At 45.8% G+C, this 21,639-nt stretch overlaps 1 protein-coding gene across 6 annotated transcripts in view; it reads right to left on the reverse strand.

Annotated features, from left to right (window-relative positions):
* DTNB (dystrobrevin beta) overlaps positions 1-21,639 on the reverse strand; it is a 505,091-nt gene that overhangs the window by 419,342 nt on the left and 64,110 nt on the right. For 2 of the 6 annotated variants that reach the window (XM_068143070.1, XM_068143069.1), the window contains 2 exons: positions 6,994-7,061; positions 410-490 (listed from right to left, as the gene is read on the reverse strand). In XM_068143070.1, coding sequence (XP_067999171.1) covers positions 410-490; positions 6,994-7,060 — 148 coding nt within the window. In that variant the 5' untranslated portion in view covers position 7,061. Of the gene's footprint in view, positions 1-409; positions 491-6,993; positions 7,062-7,325; positions 7,399-12,853; positions 12,871-21,639 lie in introns of those variants that run through there. The other 4 variants (XM_068143072.1, XM_068143071.1, XM_068143073.1 and 1 more) reach the window with 4 other exon arrangements.

Genomic DNA, 21,639 nt, shown 5'->3' on the forward strand with positions numbered 1-21,639 from the left:
CACCGTGATCAGCTCCATCCACTTTTATGCTGGGGACTGCATCTGCATCACCAGACTCAACAGCTGGGCCTTGCTATGGGGTGGTTTGTGGAGCACCATGAAGGAACAGGAGCTCAAATAGCTTGAGATTGCTCACATCCAACACTCAAGGCAACTGAAAAACAGCAAGCTGGCCCAGATATTTTAAAGTTTCAAAACATTAAGGCATAAAACTGAGGATACTAAAGAGCACTGGACAAAGACTGCTACCTCTCTTTAATTGTTATCTTTAATCTCTGGCTTAAGTAGCAACTACCACTGTCTGATAAAATGTTGCTCACTCTGACTATACTTCAAATTCATAGGGGTAGGACATCTGAAACAGTTATGCAGGAGAAATTTTGGAAGACAAAGAGCAATTGTAACTTACAGTTACATCTTTTCTGTACAAACCGCAGCTTGCAGGCTGTTCGATATGTTGAAAGTCTGATGACATCAAAATTCTGTGCTCCTATGAATAAAGAACAGGTGCTGTTTTGCTTTCCTCTGCAACACTCTGAGAGAATGACTTAAAAAATGGTATCAGTGTTTCCTCACAGACATCACCTTATCCATGTCACTTATGTCAACAATGTGCCTTTGTGGCCAAGAGGGCAAATGATATCCTGGGATGCATTAAGAGGAGTGTGTCCAGCAGATCAGGGGATGTTGTCCACCCCTCTACTCTGCCCTGGTGAGACCACACCTGGAATATTGTGTCCAATTTTGGGCTCTCCAGTTCAAGAGGGACAGGGATCTACTCAACATAGTCCAATGGAGGGCTATGAGGATGATTAAGGGACTGGAGCACTGCCCTATGAGGAGAGGCTGAGAGACCTGGGGCTTTTTAGTCTGGAGAAGACTGAGAGGGGATTTAATAAATGTTTATAAATACCTGAGGGCTGGGTGTCAAGAAGGAGGGAACAGGCTCTGTTCAGTTGCACCCTGTGATAGGACAAGGGGTAAAGGATATAAATACAGCACAGGAGGTTCCACCTCAACATGAGGAGGAACTTCTTCACTGTGAGGGTCACAGAGCACTGGAACAGGCTCCCCAGATAGGGTGTGGAATCTCCTTCTCTGGAGACTTTCAAGACCCATCTGGATGTGATCCTGTGTGATCTGTGCTAGATTCTATGGTCCTATTCTGGCAGGGGGGTTGGACTCAATGATCTTCAGAGGTCCCTTCCAACCCCTAACATCCTGTGATCCTGTGACCTTTGTCATAGAAACATGATGAAGAATTTCATTATCTCATGTCAAAGTGATTTTCAGCAGTATATGACAAATTGACCTAAGTTTGAGACTGACACGAGCTACTCTGGTGGCCAAGAAGGCCAACAGCATCCTGGCTTGGATCAGCAATAGTATGGCCAGCAGGATAAGGTCAGGGTTTGTCTTCCCCTGTACTGGGCATGGGTGAAGCCACACCTCAAATACTGGGTTCAGTTTGAGTCCCTCATTCCAAGAAGGACATTGAGGTGACGGAGAGTGTCCAGAGAAGGACAGTGAAGATAGTGAAGGTTTTAGAACACAAGTCTTGTGAGGAGCAGCTGCAGGAACTGGGGTTATTGAGCCTGGAGAAAACGGGGCTATGGGGAGACCTTCTCACTCTCTACAGCTCCCTGCAAGGAGGTTGGAATGAGGTGAGGGTCAGTCTCTTCTCACAGGTAACAAGCAACACGACAAGAGGAAACAGCCTCAAATTGTGCCAGAGGATGTTTAAGTTGACATGAGGAACAAGTTCTTCCCCAACAGGGTTGTCAAGGCCTGAAACAGGCTGCCCAGGGCAGTGACTGTCTCGATCCCATATAGATGTAGTGATGAGGAACATGGTTTAGTGATGACCTGGCAGTGCTGGATTAACAGTTGGACTCAATGATCTCAAAGGTCTTTTCCAGCCTAAAAGATTCTATGATTATCTTCAAAAGAAGCAAGAATTAGGTAGTGAGTGGGCAAGGAACAGGATTGTGCTGATGCTGGAAGATGTAAGCAAAAAATAAGAGACAAAGAAAAGGGCTAGTTGGTGCTCTTACCACCACCTGCATTGCAGCTCCATCAGGAGCATGCTTTTGGTCTCCCAGATAGATCCAAATCAGGTAAGATTACACCTTCCAACACTGCCACATCATGGAAGATTTCTGTCACTGGTCAGTACCACACCTCCTAGCTCCAGCAATTGCTCTGAAGGTTACAAAGGTTAACAGGCCTGGGTACCTCCTACACCACTCAAATGAGATGGTAAATGATGTGGTGATGATAAATGACACCGGCTTAAATTCCAGTATTGATCATTTTGATTTGGAAGCAGCCAACAAGTGAAGCCTTGAAAATCCCACTATAAACCCAAATGCCAGCGTTAGCAACTACATCCTACACAGTTCTAAGGTGTGGTCTAAACAGTCCAGTTGCATGGTGGCAATGACATGGCTCCTGCACCACTTGTACACTCAGGAGACTGCATAAATGTAGGATCTGCTTCAGTCTTTCACACCTCTCTCAAAAGCCACAGCCTAGATGAGTAGAGAACTGAGAAATATGGGTAACTGTGACTTAAGAGAATCCAGACTTCTAAGGTACTTCAAAACAAAACAAACCAAAGCCACATCCTCCTGAAGGTCTCCAATTGCTGTATCAGTGTCTCACCACTGACAGAGTAAAAATTTTTCTTCCTTCTGTCTAGTCAAAATCCCCCCTTTACCAGGTAGATCAGAGTCCCATCTAATCTCACCTGGAATAGTTCTAGGAATGGGGTATCTATGTCTCAGGGCAAGTTGGGCCAGTGTCTCACCACCCTCAACGTGAAACATTCCTCCTTCTATCTAACCTAGATCTCCCTCTTTGAGTTTAAAACCATCACTCCTTGTCCTGTCACAACAGGCCTTGCTATAAAGTCTGTCCCCATATTACTTCTTGGCATCTTTCATTACTGAAAGGCTGCAAGAAGGTCTCCCTGGAGCCTTCTCTTCTCCAGGTTGAACAACCCCAACTCTCTCAACCTGTCCTCAGAGCAGAGAGGTTCCAGCCCTTGTATCATTGTTGCATCCCCCTCTGGACGCTCTCCAACCTATGTCTCTCCTGTACTGAGGACCCCAGAGCTGGACACAGCACTGCAGGTGGGGTCTGAATAGAGCAGAGAAATAGAATCACCTCACTTGACCTGCTGGCCACATTGCTTTGGATACAGCCCAGGATACATCTGGCTTCTGGGTTGTGAACACACATTGCCAACTCACGTCTAGATTTTCACGCACGAGCAGCCCCAAGTCCTTCTTCAGAGGGCTGCTCTTCATCACTTCATTCTCCAGCCTGGACTGGTACCAGGGGCTGCCCTAACTCAGGTGCAGGACCTTGAACTTGACCCTGTTGAACCTCAGGAGGGTCTCATGGACCCACTTCTTGAACCTGTCTAGGTCTCTCTGGAGGGCATCCTGTCCCTCAGATGTGCAAGCTCCTCCACCCAACTTGGTGTACTTGTCTTGAAAGTAATGTCCAAGAATTATTTCTCTCCATCACTGATGTAGAACATGACAAACCCAACACATACATCCTTAGGTGGCACGTCCAGTGTGGGTGAATGTCAAAGTCTGCCCTTGTCTCACCTGAGCACTTTGTACCTTGACCAAGAGCAAATGGTTACTGACAGTGCTGATTTTACCCACTGTGACCATTTCAGGTTGTGCCTTTAAGAAAGGGACACTATGGCTGAATGTTTTATAAACAAAGGACAGGTCTAAACGGATTTCATTGGTGGATTGGTAGAGTGCAGCTTTAAGTTTTGAGTACGACTGAGACTTTCCTCAATGCACTTTCCCTCCTCCCTTTTCGCAGCTTGTGGCTTCTAAGCTCTCTGCCAGACTGACCTTGGTCTGATAAGCGTGAGGCCTGCAAACCTACTAACATTTTGCTCTAATTTATAACTGCTTTTAATTAACAACTGCTCCTTTCTTCTCTTTCTAACCCTCTCTGGGGAAAAAGGGGAGAGAAGGGGGTACAGGGGGGGAACCCTCCTCCAGCAGGGGGAGGGGAATTTCATTCCTGTGTTACTTTGCTGTATATTTCTGTGTATATATTGTAAATACTGTAAATTGTGTATATATATCCTGCATTCTCTAAAACTGCTTGTAAATACAGCGTTCCTTTGCTCATCCGGCTATGGTTAGCTGTGGTCAATTTTTTTTTCCTTCAGTTTGTGGGGGAAGAAGGCTGGGCCTTTATCCCAAACCCATGACACCCATTGCACATCTACTCTGAGTATGAAGCTCACCTAGAAGGGAAAATATTTCTGTGTTCACTTTGTAGTGAAACAGTCCACCACAGCACAGGTGAAGCTTGGAGACCTTCAACTTCTCATACCAACATGCCAAAGTGCTTTAAAGAGAAAGGCAGCTCAGAATGTCTACACACCAGCACTGTCACTGATAAACAACAAGAACCACAGCTGCAAAAAAATAATAAAAGGACACCTTGTATAGAGATAATGAGAAGAATTCTGAGTATTTTTAACAATTTGGCCCAAACCCAAAACTAGCAAGGCCATTTCTGTACTAACTGATCACAGGATAACTACACCACTTGAAAGTGATGAGGCAAATGTCATATTCTGATGCACATAGTCAAAACATTTCTAGTGGAGAAGTCCTATCATAATTTTAAAAGGTTCCAATGAGATTTCATCCAGGATATCACACAGAGTTCAGCCACCTTTGCTTACATAAAACTGAACAGAGGCTGAGAAGAGCACAACATGAGGTGCAGGGCAGGGAGACCACAGGAGTTAGCTTGTGCCATATGTAGAACAAGCCAAGAAAGGACATGACTATAAATTCAAGCTGGGAAAGTGGGGAGAAACACTCTCCAAGATCAGTCTCACATAGGAGGAAGCAGATATAGATTAGCCAGGAATTAAACTGTTCCTGAAATTATAAGATGCTCATCACCACACTAAGAATGTTACTCTGGAATTCCCTCAAGAAAACAGTACAAATACACTATTGTTTTAAGCCAGACCTTCATCAGCCCATAACTAGAATTATAGGATGTCCTTGCCTAATCTAGAGTGTCAAAGAAGCACAGAATGCCTTGGGTGGGAAGGAACCTTTAAAAGGTTATCTAGTCCAACCCTCCTGCAGTCAGAAGGAACATTTGCAGCTATACCAGGTAGCTCAGAGTCCCATCCAACCTGACCTGGAATAGTTCTAGGGATGGGGAATCTATGTCTCTGGGCAAGTTGGGCCAGTGTCTCACCACCCTCAACACAAAACATTCCTCCTTCTATCTAACCTAGATCTCCCTCTTTGAGTTTAAAACCATCACTCCTTGTCCTGTCACAACAGGCCCTGCTAAAAAGCCTGTCCGTCATTCTTATAGGTCCCTTTTAAGCACAAAAACCAACCTCCCAAACCACTCAAACTGTTTCTCTTCTGGGTCACACCAGACTTACAGTGCAGTTTTGTGGTTTGCTGGGGTTTTTTTGAAGTTAAAAGGTGATCTCTCTGTGGTCATTATTTATTTTAATAGTTTCATAGTTTCATAGTTTCATAGTTTCATTCAGGGTTGGAAGGGACCACAAGGATCATCTAGTTCCAACCCCCCTGCCATGGGCAGGGACACCCCACACTAGATCAGGCTGGACAGAGCCTCATCCAGCCTGCTCTTAAACACCCCCAGGGACGGGGCCTCGACCACCTCCCTGGACAACCCATTCCAGGGTTTCACCACTCTCATGGTGAAGAACCTCCTCCTCACATCTAGCCTGAATCTCCCCACCTCCAGCTTCATTCCATTCCCCCTAGTCCTATCACTACCTGAGATCCTGAGAAGTCCTTCCCCAGCCTTCCTGTAGGCCCCCTTCAGATACTGGAAGGCGACAATTAGGTCTCCTCGGAGCCTTCTCTTCTGCAGACTGAACAGTCCCAACTCCTTCAGTCTGTCCTCATAGGAGAGGTGCTCCAGCCCTCTGATCATCCTCGTGGCCCTTCTCTGGACACGTTCCAACACCTCCACATCCCTCTTGTAATAGGGGCTCCAGAACTGGACACAGTACTCCAGGTGGGGTCTCACCAGGGCTGAGTAGAGGGGGAGGATCACCTCCCTCGACCTGCTAGCCACACTTCTCCTGATGCAGCCCAGGATCTGATTGGCTTTGCGGGCTGCAAGTGCACACTGAGAGCTCATGTTGAGCTTTTTGTCCACCAACACACTCTAGGTATTGCCATATACAAGGCACAAATTTTCGTTAAAATATGAGCTTCAAAAATCTTAGAAATGAAAGGGCCTTTTAGGCACCCACCTCTTGTATTCTCCTCCTGACCAGAACCCAGGACACCTCAAGCTGCACCAGGGGAGGTTTAGGCTGGAGGAGGTTCTACACAGAGAGAGTGATTGCCCATTGGAATGGGCTGCCCAGAGAAGTGGTGGAGTCACCATCATTGGAGGTGTTCAGGAGGAGACTTGATAGGGTGCTTGGTTGTATGGTTTAGTTGATTAGGTGATGTTGGACGATAGGTTGGACGTGATGATCTTGAAGTTCTCTTCCAACCTGGTCTGGTCTATTCTATTCTATTCTATTCTATTCCATTCCATTCTGTGGTGGTTTAAGCTGGGTGCTGGCCCGGATGCCACTGCATAGACCACACCTGGGAGGTCCCAAGGGGTGGGCCCAGCCCAGGGGGTGGTCACAGGCAGGTATTTCATTCCCATAATGCCCTGCTCCCCTATAAAATGTCCATGCGGGGTCTTCACTTGCTCTTTCGTCCCCAGCTGCAGCCTAAGTAAAATGGCGTGAGCCGCCTCCCTTGGGTCTGCCCCAACCCATTACACATTTCATTCCATTCCATTCCATTCCATTCCTTTTTTTTCACTAGATGAGGCAATGGTCTTGTGGAAAAGAGATGTAAATGATCTGGGAAAACTATCAGAGTGAAGCTCTGACTAAAGACTAAGCGACATTACATCATGCGATGTCTTACTTACTCATTTCCATGAACAGCTGTCTCTTCTCTGCCATTGTCCTCCTCCTCTTCCCACTCTCTTCAATCATTCTGAAGATAAAAAAGGCAAACACTGTTGGTGCTAGAATTTCTGTTATAAGAGCAACTTGCTGTGAACAACATGATTTTATCCCTCAAATAAAAGTTTGATTGTGTTTAATAAATGAAAAAAAAAGCAGTGGAAAGGCAGACATCTCTTCGTAACAACCCAGCTTCACAGCAGAGCCACACTTTCACAGAATCATAGCATTGTTTCAGTTGAAAAAGGCCTTGCATTCTATCACCTGATACCAGGGAGAAGAGACTGACCTCCACCTCACTCATTTCAGGGAACTGTAGAGAGCGAGAAAATCTCCCATCAGCCTTGTTTTCTTCCAGCTTGACAACCCCAGTTCCCTCAGATGCTCCTCACAACACTTATGCTCTAGACCCTTCATCACCCTTCTTTGGGCATGATCCAGCACCTCAATGTCCTTCTTGGAGTGAGGAGCCCAAAACTGAACCTAGTATTTGAAGTGCAGCCTCACCAGTGCCCTGCACAGGGGGAAAACATAATAAAGCTTACAGCCCATGGTAAGGAGGCACAGGGGCAATTTAGTACCTCTGACAGCTCAAAGAGCTACTTTTAGACCTAAAAGCTACATGCTAAATTTCAGTCAACTCCTGCAGAATGAAAAGCAACTTAATTCAGTATCAGTTTAATTGTTCCCTTAAAATTAACCCCATTGCATTGTCCTTTTGTTACCAGATTCACCAATTAAATGTTTGTGGTTGGGTTATTTGTTTAAACGTCTAAAAAAAGACAACAAAAAAGGTCAAAAAAGCAAACAATTATTCTACAGTTACATCAGAACTTAACTCTGTGGGATTCAGCCAGCTCACCCTCCTGCAACATGGTAGGACAGATTTCATTAGGATTAAATGTCAACCAAGGAAGAGAAAGTTGTGTCTTGGCACTTAATATACACTCTCTGATTAACAGTTTCCCTCAGCAGTTGTCCATTGCCTGTTAATTATTCTCTGGTAAAGATCTCACAACACATGTTTTTCTTGAAACCCACCAAAACCTTTCTCCTTAACAACTCATAAGAAGAAAATGAGCCTATGGTGGGAAAATATGCAAATACTTTTGATTTCCCTAATTTTTCCTGCTTTAGAAAACCACACACTCAGAACCAATATGCTTCTGTGTTTTCACAGATTGCATTGGGTTGGAAGGGGCCCTCAAAGGCCATATTGTCCAGCCCCCCTGCACTCAGCAGGGACATCTCCAACTGGATCAGGCTGTGCAGGGCCACATCAAGTCTGATCTTCAATGTCTCCAGGGACAGGGCCTCAACCACATCCCTGTGCAGCCTGTTCCAGTGTTTCACCACTAATTGCCCATCGGAATGGGCTGCCCAGGGAGGTGGTGGAGTCGCCATCATTGGAGGTGTTCAGGAGGAGACTTGATAGGGTGCTTGGTGCCATGGTTTAGCTGATTAGATGGTTTTGGATGATGGGTTGGACGCGCTGATCTTGAAGGTCTCTTCCAACCTGGTCTATTCTATTCTATTCTATTCTATTCTATTCTAGTCTAGTCTAGTCTAGTCTAGTCTAGTCTAGTCTAGTCTATTCTCATTGTAAAGAACTTCCTCCTGATGTCCAACCCAAATTTACCCTGCTCCAGTTTCAAACCATTGCCCCTCATCCTATCACTACAAGCCCTTCTAAACAGTCCTTCCCCAGCCTTCATGTAGGTCCCATTCAGATATTGAAACGTAGCTGTGAGGTCTCCTCAGAGCCTTCTCTTCTCCAGGCTGAACAGCCAAAATTCTTTCAGCCTGTCTTTAAAGGAGAGGTGCTCCTCTGCATAGGAGAGCCCTCTAATCATCTTTGTGGCCCTCCTCTGGACCCGGTCCAGCAGCTCCATGTCCCTCTTGAGCTGGGGGCCCCAGAGCTGGACACAGTACTCCAGGCAAGGTCTCACCAGAGCAGAGCAGACTGGCTGAATCACCTCTCTTGACCTGCTGACCACACTGCTTGTTATGAATATACTGGTGATTCTGTGATTTGTGTTAAAGGTAGAGAATTCAGAGTGCACTGGAACTGGGGGTCAGAAGCTTGCAGGAGCCTGTTTTGAGGACAAAGGGGGAGCCGCATATTTTACAGACTTAAACAGAGACAGTGTGTTTGGCTAATTAGAGACACCAAGGCTGAGGAGAACTAGGAATTTGTTTTCTTTAGATAAGAAGCCTGGACAATTGAGCATGTGTCAAAGTGGATACTTTGACCCTTACCACACCGAATGTAGGGAGAAGGGATTTGATCACCTATTCTGAAGACTCATTATCATATGCCTGCCTTCTATTTAGCATAAGCTTGTTTATGTAGATGATGTAACTATATAAGATGAAGAAAGGCATTGTAAGGCTGCTGTGGGGTGAAGTTTTGTACCCTCGCATGCCCAACCGGTTGCTTTGCTTGCTTTTATTGCTTTTATTGCCTTTTATTATTTTCTTAAGATCTTTTAGTGCCAATAAAACAGTTACCAAGCATATTGCAAAAGTGATGGAAAGTTTAAATAGAAAAAACAATTTTAAAAACAACAATAAAAGTTTTACAGAGAACCACAAGCACCGTGACAAAAGAGTGAAATCCTACAACATACCCAAGAACTCCCATCCCCACCTGGGGATACACCCAAACCCCCCAGGGCTCTTTCTACCCCCCAAACCCAGCTTTGGGCCTGGGCAGGCCCAAGGGAGGCAGCTCATGCCATTTTACCTAGGCAACAGCTGGGGACGAAAGAGAAAGTAAGGACCCCGCATGGACATTTTATAGGGGAGCAGGGCATTATGGGAATTAAATACCTGGTTTCCTGTGACCACCCCCTGGGCTGGGCCCACCCCTTGGGACCTCCCAGGAGTGGTCTGTGCAGTGGTATTCGGGCCAGCACCCAGCCTAAACCACCACACCACTCAATACCGTGCTCTTTTGCCCAGTTCTTTTCAAGGTTGTTCTTGAAATGAGTTCCATTGTCTGACTCAATCCCCTCTGGAGTTCCGTGTCTCCACAGGATTTGTGTCTACAGACCGAGACTGGTGTTGTGCGCAGTTGCATGTGGAACTGGATAAGTTTCCAACCATCCAGTGTTTGCCTCTACCATAGTAAGCATGTATTGCTTACCAGAACGAGAACGTGGTAGAGTGATGTAGTCAATCTGCCAAGCTTCACCATACTTGTACTTGGACCATCTGTCACCATACCACAAGGGCTTAAGTCGTTTTGCCTGCTTAATAGCAGCACAAATGTCACAGTCATGGATGACTTGTGTGATAGCATCCATGGAAATGTCTATGGATCTGTCACGAGCCCACTGGTATGTTGCATCTCTGCCTTGATGTCCTGACAAATCATGAGCCCACCGAGCTAAGAATATCTCACCTTGGAGTTTCCAGTCGAGACCAAGATTAGAGTCCATATCTACTTGAGAAACTCTTGCAGCTAGATCTGCCTGATGGTTGTGTTGCTGTTCCTCAGTAGCTTTGCTCTTAGGAATGTGAGCATCAATGTGTCTCACTTTCACTGGAATTCTCTCAACTCGATCAGCAATGTCCTGCCACAGCTCAGCTGCCCAAATGGGTTTTCCTTTCTTCTGCCAACCACTCTTCTTCCAGTTCTTTAGCCAACCCCATAGAGCATTGGCTACCATCCATGAGTCGGTGTAGAGATGAAGCTTTGGCCATCTCTCATGTTCGGCTACGTCGAGAGCTAGCTGGACAGCTTTTACCTCTGCAAGTTGACTGGATTCTCCTTCTCCATCCTTTGCTTCTGCAACTCGGCGTGTTGGACTCCACACTGCAAACTTCCACCTTCGCTTGTTTCCGACAAGATGACAGGAACTGTCTGTGTACAAAGCATATTTCTTTTCTATGGATATCAGCAACGGAGATTGGAAACAATACGGCTGACCAATATGATTGAGTATTGTTCCTTTATTGTTCCAGTGGTGCAGGCCTGAGGTGCAGGCCTATGGAGCAGGCCTGTAGTGCAAGTATAGCACAGTAAAGTGAAGAAGAACAGGAGACAGGAAAGGCAGAAGTGCGTACCAAGGGAACTACTACAACTTATATAAACTCGGAGTGCCTTGTTGGCATAGCTCCATTGGTTCCCTCAGAGTGACCACACATTGCACTATTACAGATTATTGGTCCACCTACTAATGACACGCAAGGTTTGTTGATGCAGGTGCATGTCCTGTTGTCCCAAGATAACTGTCGATGTTTATAGCTACCAGTGACTTGTTTGAGTTCAATGCTACAGGCACAGCACTGTTTTGCTACACTGCTAGCTGGCTCTGCATTTATGCTGAGCATGGCCTACCACCATGTCAGGCTCTAGGCCTGCACTGCCAGATTGCTCACACTGCTTGTCGCTGGCATTGCCACACTTTTCATCATCAGAAAGGTCATTGTAAGGAGGAGACTCCTCAGCATTAGTTACTTTCTCCTGTGGAGGTTTAGCACAGTTGGTACCTTCAGGCCAACTTGAAATCACCTCCACTAGACCAGGCCTTTCAAGATTTCCCATTCGAGCTATCTGTGTTATCAGAGCCATCCACTTAGACCATGTTGAGTCTGTAGCATGATGTGGTGTGAAGCCTTTGCCTTTGAACATCCAATTCAAAACTGGTAATCTGGGAGCTAAGAGAAGTTGTGATTCAGTTCCAATCACTTCAGAAGATGCTTTTACTCCTTCATAGGCAGCTAGAATCTCTTTTTCTGTTGGGGTATAATTTGCCTCTGAACCTCTGTAACCTTGACTCCAGAAACCAAGAGGTCGTCCACGTGTCTCACCTGGAGCTTTTTGCCACAGGTACCAGATTGGACCATTGTCACTTGCAGCCGTGTACAAAATGTTCTCAAATGTCTGGACCATCTCGGACAGGCCCCAGACCCATTGCTTGAACTCCCTCTTGCTTTATCTGGTCAAAGGCTGCTTGTTGTTCAGGTCCCCAGTGGAAATTGTTTCTCTTTCGAGTCACATCATACAGAGGTTTCACAATCTGACTGTATCCAGGAATGTGCAGTCTCCAAAATCCCACTATCCCCAAGAAATGTAGGGTCTCTCGCTTGTTTGTGGGATTTAGAATAGAATAGAATAGAATAGAATAGAATAGAATAGAATAGAATAGAATAGAATAGACCAGGTTGGAAGAGACCTTCAAGATCATCACGTCCAACCTATCACCCAACACCGCCTAATCAACTAACCCATGTAACCAAGCACCCTGTCAAGTCTCCTCCAAAACACCTCCAGTGACGGCGACTCCACCACCTCCCCTGGCAGTCCATTCCAATGGGCAATCACTCTCTCTGTGTAAAACTTCCTCCTGACCTCCAGCCTGAACTTCCCCTGGTGTAGCCTGAGACTGTGTCCTCTTGTTCTGGTGCTGGCTGCCGGGTAGAAGAGACCAACCTCTGCCTGTTTACAACCCCCCTTCAGGTAGTTGTAGAGAGCAATAAGGTCACCCCTGAGTCTCCTCCTCTCCAGGCTAAGCAGCCCCAGCTCCCGCCGTCTCTCCTCATAGGGCTTGTGTTCCAAGCCGCTCACTAACTTCGTTGCCCTTCTCTGGACTTGTTCCAGCAAGTCAACATCCTTCCTAAACTGAGGGGCCCAGAACTGGACACAGTATTCTACATTTCCCATGGTAGAGACTCTATTTACCACATCCACTGGAATGTGTCGGCATCTATCCTGCCACCGCACTCCCAGAAACTGAATCTCTGTGGTAGGCCCTTTCACCTTGTCTCGCATGACGGCAAAACCTGCATTCAGAAGAATGTCAATGATTTTGTTACCTTTCTCGAAGATTTCCTCAGCAGTTTTACCCCAGACGATGATATCATCGATGAACTGGATGTGTTCTGGAGCACCACCTTTCTCCAGAGCATCGTGGATTACTGCATGACAGATGCTTGAGCTGTGGATCCAGCCCATTGGCAGTCTGTTGAAAGTGTACTGGATTCCTCTCGAGGTGAAAGCAAACTGAGGCCTGCATTCCTCTGCTATGGGAATAGAGAAAAATGCATTAGCAATGTCTATGGTAGCATACCATTTGGCCTCTTTGGATTCCAGCTCATACTGTAGCTCCATCATGTCTGGTACTGCTGCACTCATAGTGGTGTCACTTCATTCAGGGCTCGGTAGTCTACTGTCAGACGCCAGTCTCCACTCTGCTTTCGCACAGGCCACACTGGACTGTTGGAAGGTGAATGAGTTTTGCTGACGACTTTCTGACTCTCCAACTGACGAATCAGATTCTGAATGGGCAACAAAGAGTCACGGTTGGTTCTGTATTGTCTGTGATGCACAGTCTGAGAAGCAACCGGCAATTTAATGTCCTGTATCTTGTGTTGTCCCACAACTGCAGATTCAGCAGAAAGCTCAGGTCTAGCAGACAGCTTCAATTTTTGTCCATCAACTTCTATAGAAGCTACCCCAAAAGCCCATTTGTAACCTCTAGGGTCCTTGAAACGCCCTTCTCTCAGAAAATCAATTCCCAAATTACAAGGTGCATCAGGTCCGGTCACAACTGTATGCTTCCTCCATTGTTTACCAGTTAAACTTATATTAACCTCCACCTTACTTAACTCTTGAGATCCACCAGTGACTCCCAGAATACTTATAGACTCTGATCCCTGATAATTTGATGGCACTATGGTGCACTGAGCTCCGGTGTCAACCAAGGCCCTGTACTTCCAAAATGGTGAAGTGCCAGGCCACTGGATGTACACATCCCAATAGATTCTATTATCTCTGTTATCCCTCTCCTCCCCCTGGCGGGAGGCAGGGCACCCCTACTTATGGGGAACATGCCCACATGTGCATTGCGCACAGTGTGCAGTGTTATAACTTTGCATGTTATAATTGGAGCCACTTTTGGAGCCGTAAGAGTTGTTCTGGGGAACTGTGGAAGTAACAGCTACCCTTCTGGTATTGCTACCTCGGGTTCTGCCACTTTGCAGTTCCCTCAGTCTCCTTAAAAGAATTGAAGTTGGTTGGCCATCCCAGCGGTTCATGTTCTCACCAAACTGATCACGCAGAGTTATCCAAATAGTTCTACGTGATTGTCTTGGTGGTCTGTTTTGGAATGACCTGTTTTGGAATGTCCTGTTTTGGAATGACCTCCTTGGAGGACGTGTATTCCTCACAGATGAAACTTGTATCCACCTGGAGGAAGAATTGAAATTATCCTTCTGTGCCAATTGGTATATGGAATCTTTCAGATCCTTCATGCAATTCTCAATCTTTCCAGACAGAGTTTCAATGGCTGAAACCAAAGAACCATGTGTCATGCTATCCTCCAATTGTCTCATTTGATCACTGAATTGGCCAACCATAGGAGAAGCTCCACCATAACTTCTTGACACAATTCTGCTTGCCAGAATGTTTGCATAATTAGAAGGAGCAAGTTTGATGATCTTTTTAGCAAGACCAATACCCACAGGAATGTCATCAGGATTCAGAGTTTCATGTTCACCATAGAGTAGCTCTCTAACAGCAAATCCTCTCAATCGCTTAATTCCCTCATCTATGGTAGTCCAGGGTTTAGGATTCCATGGAAGATCATCTCGGGAAGGGTATCTCAGGGCAACCGCCATTAAAAGGCGTATCCACAGATTAACCTTACCGAGAGCCCTGCCTAGATGTCTATCTATTCCATTATCCCTCGAGAGAGTTCCTAACTGAGCTCCTGACTTGTCTCCAACTGTTAGAGCTGGAGCACCTGTATCATAACACCTACTAAGCCAATCTGGAACTGGCTCCTTATCTGCCCTGGTGAAATCTTTACGGACATTTCGCAATTCCTCACGTGGTGACGAACAGTCTGAAATATGATCTTCCTCCTCGTCTCCCTGAATATAATCCTGCTGTCATTCTCCTAAGGGTCTCCTTAAGCTGAGAACCACCTTTGCCAGCTGCTTTCCTAGCTTCATCTCCATCCTGCTTTGATCTCACTAGGTTAGCTAGATCTTTAAAAAAAATCTTCTCTTCCTCCTCAGCAGGATCTTTTAGAGTAGAGGGCCCCTCACCAGGATCAGTCTCCACCTCTTCTCCATCTTTGGCCTTTCCACTTCTAGTCTTTAAAATAGCCACCTTAACTGGAGCTGTGTTTGAATTTACAGCCACCTTAATGGAAGCTGACAGGTCCTGAGATAAATCAGCTGCTGGGGCAGTGACTTCTGGTCCCACCGAGGGAGTGGGTGGAAGTGACGTTGCTCTGTTAATGGCCGACGGAGAAGAAGAAGGTGGAGAAGGAGTAGGCGCCATGTTGATACCAGCTGCCGCCTTTGGCAGCTTGCTGGAATCAGCAAAGTCATTTAGAGCTTCTTTACCAATTAACTTTTTAGCCTTCTTTTTGACTGACACGGATTCTGCACCTTCCTCATCACTAGATGACTCTGGGACTGATCCAGAGCCACGGTGTTTTCTTTTTGATCTAGTTTTAATAACAAAACAAGCTCTGGACACCTTTCTCTCCCGACGCCAGGAATACAGAGAATACACATTAGTTATCACCAGCAGCAGAATTATACACACCAAATAAATCACCTTTGGATCCCAGGCATCACTTAAAGTTACTCTCTCCTCAGGCGGAATCTTAAAGCCCTTTATCTCAATTGGGAGAGTGGTGGAGGTAACATTCCTGTATCTCACTGGCCATAAGAAATTCATGCATTTTCCATACCATAATCTAACTCTATACATAACCCACATATAAATTGTCCACACCAAATATTTATCCAGGTAATCCAAAATCAAACCCAAACAATATCTGTAAACCAGAGCTCCAAAACTTGAAAAGAATAATCGCTCCACAAACCACTATACCTTCATGTTTGCTAATTCAGCTGGAAAACACTAAATCAATCAAGTGATAAATTAAACTAATTATCTGCCGCACGTTGGGTACGCCAAGAAAAAAAAATGTCGTGGGGTGGAAGGGTAAGGCCAAGAAGCCTCCTCCCTTCCCCCTTGTGAAGTAAAAGGGAAAAAACATTGAAGGGAAAGGAAAAAAAACTCACAAGCTGAATTAGCAAAGCAGTGGAGCTGTATATTTACAAAGCAATGTAGGATATGCGGGGGAATACATACAAATTTACAATATCTACAATATATACAAAGATATACAATAAAGTAACACAGAAATGAGAGTAATCCCCCTTGCCGAGGGGTTCCCCACCTCCGCTCTCCCCTCTCTCCCCCCTTTCCCCAGAGCAGGTTAGAAAAGAAAGAGAAAAAGAAAAAAAAGTTAGAGGCAGCTTCGTGCTAATTGGAAAGGAGCTAATACAGGCCTGGTAGCTTATCGGCTTCAAGGCCGAAGTCTTGGCAGAAAGCCCAGCACAGAAAGCTGCTGCCTCAAGAAGAGGCGGAAGCAAGACTGACAGAGAAGTACTGGAATGCCCAGTTCACTCCCAGTTCAGAAGGTGCTTCCTCCCACTCTTCCAATGAAATTAGTTTAGATTATTCTTTCTGTTTACCAACTTCCGTCCACCATATTCCCTTTCTTAAGGGGACAACGTCAACCGGTCACAGGTGTTGATCTCAATAATTCAGCTAGATCTTTAAAACAAATCTTCTCTTCCTCCTCAGCAGGATCTTTTCTAGTAGAGGGTCCCTCACCAGGATCAGTCTCCTGCTCTTCTCCCCCATGAGCTGCTGGATCATCTTTGGTCTTTCCACTTCTAGTCTTTAAAACTGATACTTCCTTAATTGGAGCTGTGTTTGAATTTGCAGCCACCTTGACAGAAGCTGACAGGTTTTGAGACAGATCAGCTGCTGTGGAAGGGGCTTCCGGTCCTGCCGTGGAAGGAGGCGGAAATGACTTTGCCTCGTTAATGGCTGCCGCCAAAGAAGACGGGGGAGCCGCCATGTTGGGAGCTGCCGCCGCCCCTGGCTGCTTGCCAGAATCACCAACAGAACCGTTCAAATCAGCCTTTCCAATAGACTTTTTAGCTTTATCTTTAACTGACACAGATTCTCCATTCTTCTCATCACTGGACATCTCTGGGGCTGACCCAGAAGTACGCCGCCTCTTCTTTGATCTATGCTTAACAATGAAACAGGCTCTAGACACTTTTTTCTCTCGATGCAAAGAATATAGTGAATACATATTAGTTATCACCAGCAGCAGGATTACACACATGAAATAAATCACCTTTGGATCCCAGCCATCACTTTAAATTATTCTTTCACCTACTGGAATCTTAAACTGCCTTATCTCAATGGGGAGAGTGCTAGAGCTCACGTTCCTGTATCTGGTAATCCAAAAGAATCCCAGACAGCGATCATATAGAAGCCGGATCTAGTACACAAACCACAAATATAATTTCTGCATTAAATATTTACCTAGGTGTTCGATAAGGAGGTGTGACCGTTTGAGGCGGTCCCTTTAACAAAGGGGACATTGTGGCTGAATGTTTATAAATGAAAGAAAGATCTAAATTAATTTCATTGGCACAAAATTCTTCCTCCAGGTTGTCGTAGGGTTGGAAGGGTAAGGCCCAAAGGCCTCCTCCCTCCCCCCTGTAAAGTAAAGAGAAAGAAAATTGAAGGGAAAGGTTAAAAAAAACCTCACAGCTGAATTAGCAAAGCAGTGGAGCTGTATATTTACAAAGCAATATAGGATATGCAGGGGAATATATAAATTTACAATATTTACAATTTAGACAAAGATATACAATAAAGTAGCACAGAAATGAGAGTTCCCCCCTCTGCTGAGGGGGTCCCCCACCTCCGTTCCCCCCTCTCTCCCCCCTTTCCCCAGAGTGGGTTAGAAAGAGAGAGAAAAGAGAAAAAAAAAGGTTAGAAGCAGTTTTGTGTTAATTGGAAAGCAGTTAATACAGGCCTGGTGGCTTATCAGTTTTCAAGGCCAAAGCCTTGGCTGAAAGCCCAGGAGCTGCAAGCTGCTGCCCAAAGGAGAAGCGGAAGCAAGACTAAAGATAAAGTGCCGGAATGCCCAGGATACCCTCCTGCACTCCCAGTTCAAAAGGTGCTTCCTCCCACTCTACCAATGAAATTAGTTTAGATTGTACTTTTCATTCACCAACTTCCGTCCACCATATTCCCTTCCTTAAAGGCACAGCCTCAAACGGTGAAACAGGTGGATACAAGTTTCATCTGAGAGGAATACACGTCCTCCAAGGAGGTCATTCCAAAACAGATCAAATCAAAACAGACCACCAAGGCGATCACGTAGGACTATTTGGATAACTCTGCGTGATCAGTTTGGTGAGAACATGAACCGCTGGGATGGCCAACCAACTTCTAATCTTTTCAGGAGGCTGAGGGAATTGCAAAATGGCAGAACCCGAGGCAGCAATACCAGAAGGGTAGCTGTTACTTCCACAGTTCCCCAGAACAACTCTAGTAGCTCCAACAGTGGCTCCAGTTATAACATGCAAAGCTATAACACTGCACACTGTGCGCAATGCACATGTGGGCATGTTCCCCATAAGTAGGGGTGCCCTGCCTCCCGCCAGGGGGAGGAGAGGGATTACAGAGATAATAAAATCTATTGGGATGTGTACATCCAGTGGCCTGGCACTTCACCATTTCGGAAGTACAAGGCCTTGGTTGACACAGGAGCTCAGTGCACCATAATGCCATCAAATTATCAGGGATCAGAGTCTATAAGTATTCTGGGAGTCACTGGTGGATCTCAAGAGTTAAGTAAGGTGGAGGTTAATATAAGTTTAACTGGTAAACAATGGAGGAAGCATACAGTTGTGACCGGACCTGACGCACCTTGTATTTTGGGAATTGATTTTCTGAGAGAAGGGCGTTTCAAAGACCCTAGAGGCTATAAATGGGCTTTTGGAGTAGCTTCTGTAGAAATTGATGGACAAAAATTGAAGCTGTCTGCCAGACCTGAGCTTTCTGATGAATCTGCAGTTGTGGGACAACACAAGATACAGGACATTAAATTGCCGGTTGCTTCTCAGACTGTGCATCACAGACAATACAGAACCAACCGTGACTCTTTGTTGCCCATTCAGAATCTGATTCGTCAGTTGGAGAGTCAGAAAGTCGTCAGCAAAACTCATTCACCTTTCAACAGTCCAGTGTGGCCTGTGCGAAAGCAGAATGGAGACTGGCGTCTGACAGTAGACTACCGAGCCCTGAATGAAGTGACACCACATATGAGTGCAGCAGTGCCAGACATGATGGAGCTACAGTATGAGCTGGAATCCAAAGAGGCCAAATGGTATGCTACCATAGACATTTTTCTCTATTCCCATAGCAGAGGAATGCAGGCCTCAGTTTGCTTTCACCTGGAGAGGAATCCAGTATACCGTCAACAGGTTGCCAATGGGTTGGATCCACAGCTCAAGCATCTGTCATGCAGTGATCCACGATGCTCTGGAGAAAGGCGGTGCTCCAGAACACATCCAGTTCATCGATGATATCATCGTATGGGGTAAAACTGCTGAGGAAGTCTTCAAGAAAGGTAACAAAATCATTGACATTCTTCTGAATGCAGGTTTTGCCATCAAGCAAGACAAGGTGAAAGTACCTAAAACAGAGATTCAGTTTCTGGGAGTGCGCTGGTGGGATGGACGCTGACACATTCCAGTGGATGTGGTAAATAGAGTCTCCACCATGGCAAATCCCACCAACAAGCAAGAGACCCTACGTTTCTTGGGGATAGTGGGATTTTGGAGACTGCACATTCCTGGATACAGTCAGATTGTGAAACCTCTGAATGATGTGACTCGAAAGAGAAACAATTTCCACTGGAGACCTGAACAACAAGCAGCCTTTGACCAGATAAAGCAAGAGGGAGTTCAAGCAATGGGTCTGGGACCTGTCCGAGATGGTCCAGACATTTAAGAACATTTTGTACACGGCTGCAAGTGACAATGGTCCAACCTGGTGCTTGTGGTAAAAAGCTCCAGGTGAGACACGTGGACGACCTCTTGGTTTCTGGAGTCGAGGTTACAGAGGTTCAGAGGCTAATTATACTCCAACAGAGAAAGAAATTTTAGCTGCCTATGAAGCAGTAAAAGCATCTTCTGAAGTGACTGGAACTGAATCACAACTTCTCTTAGCTCCCAGATTACCAGTTTTGAATTGGATGTTCAAAGGCAAAGGCTCCACACCACATCATGCTACAGACTCAACATGGTCTAAGTGGATGGCTCTGATAACTCAGAGAGCTCGAATGGGAAATCTTGAAAGGCCTGGTCTAGTGGAGGTGATCACAAGTTGGCCTGAAGGTACCAACTGTCCTAAACCTCCAGAGGAGAAAGTAACTCGTGCTGAGGAGGCTCCTCCTTACAATGACCTTTCTGATGATGATGAAAAGAAATAAGCTTTGTTCACAGACGGTTCCTGTCGTCTTGTTGGGAACAAGACGACAGGAGGAAGTCTGCAGTGTGGAGTCCAACGCGCCGAGATGCAGAGGCGAAGGATGGAGAAGGAGAATCCAGTCAACTTGCAGAGGTATAAGCTGTCCAGCTAGCTCTCGACGTGCCTGAACGTGAGAGATGGCCAAAGCTTCATCTCTACACTGACTCATGGATGGTAGCCAATGCTCTATGGGGTTGGCTAAAGAACTGGAAGAGTAGTTGGCAGAGGAAAGGAAAACCCATTTGGGCAGCCGACCTGTGGCAGGACATTGCTGATCGAATCGAGAGAATTCCAGTGAAAATGAGACACATCGATGCTCACATTCCTAAGAGCAAAGCTACTGAGGAACAGCAACACAACCATCAGGCAGATCTAGCTACAAGAGTTTCTCAAGTAGACATGGACTCTAATCTTGATCTCGACAGGAAACACCGAGGTGAGATATTCTTAGCTCGGTGGGCTCAAGATTCTTCAGGACATCAAGGCAGAGATGCAACATACCAATGGGCTCGTGACAGATCCATAGACATTTCCATGGATGCTATCACACAAGTCATCCATGATTGTGACATTTGTGCTGCTATTAAGCAGGCAAAGCGAATTAAGCCCTTGTGGTATGGTAACAGATGGCCCAAGTACAAGAATGGTGAAGCTTGGCAGATTGACTACATCACTATGCCACGTTGTCGTTCTGGTAAGCAATACATGCATACTATGGTAGAGGCAAACACTGGATGGTTGGAAACTTATCCAGTTCCACATGCAACTGCATGCAACACCACTCTCAGTCTGGAGAGACAGATCCTGTGGAGACACGGAACTCCAGAGAGGATTGAGTCAGACAACGGAACTCATTTCAAGAACAACCTTGAAAAGAACTGGGCAAAAGAGCACGGTATTGAGTGGATATTCCATATTCCCTACTATGCACCAGCTTCAGGGAAGATTGAACGCTACAACGGTTTGTTGAAGACCACTCTTAAAGCCATGGGGGGTGGATCTTTGAAAAATGGGAAAAACATTTAGCACAAGCAACCTGGCTGGTAAATAGTAGAGGTTCAGTGAACCGAGCTGGACCTGCACATTCAGATCTGCTACAGAAAGTAGAAGGCGATAGAGTTCCTGTTGTTAGAGAAGAGAATCTGTTAGGTAAAGCTGTTTGGGTATATTCCCCCTCAGGAGAGGCTAGACCTATCCAAGGGGTGGTTTCAGCTGAAGGTTCGGGTCACAC

This window comes from Melanerpes formicivorus, unplaced genomic scaffold, assembly GCF_026170545.1.
Source record: "Melanerpes formicivorus ecotype bairdi unplaced genomic scaffold, bMelFor1.0.p_v2 SCAF_9, whole genome shotgun sequence".
NCBI classification, from domain to species: domain Eukaryota; kingdom Metazoa; phylum Chordata; class Aves; order Piciformes; family Picidae; genus Melanerpes; species Melanerpes formicivorus.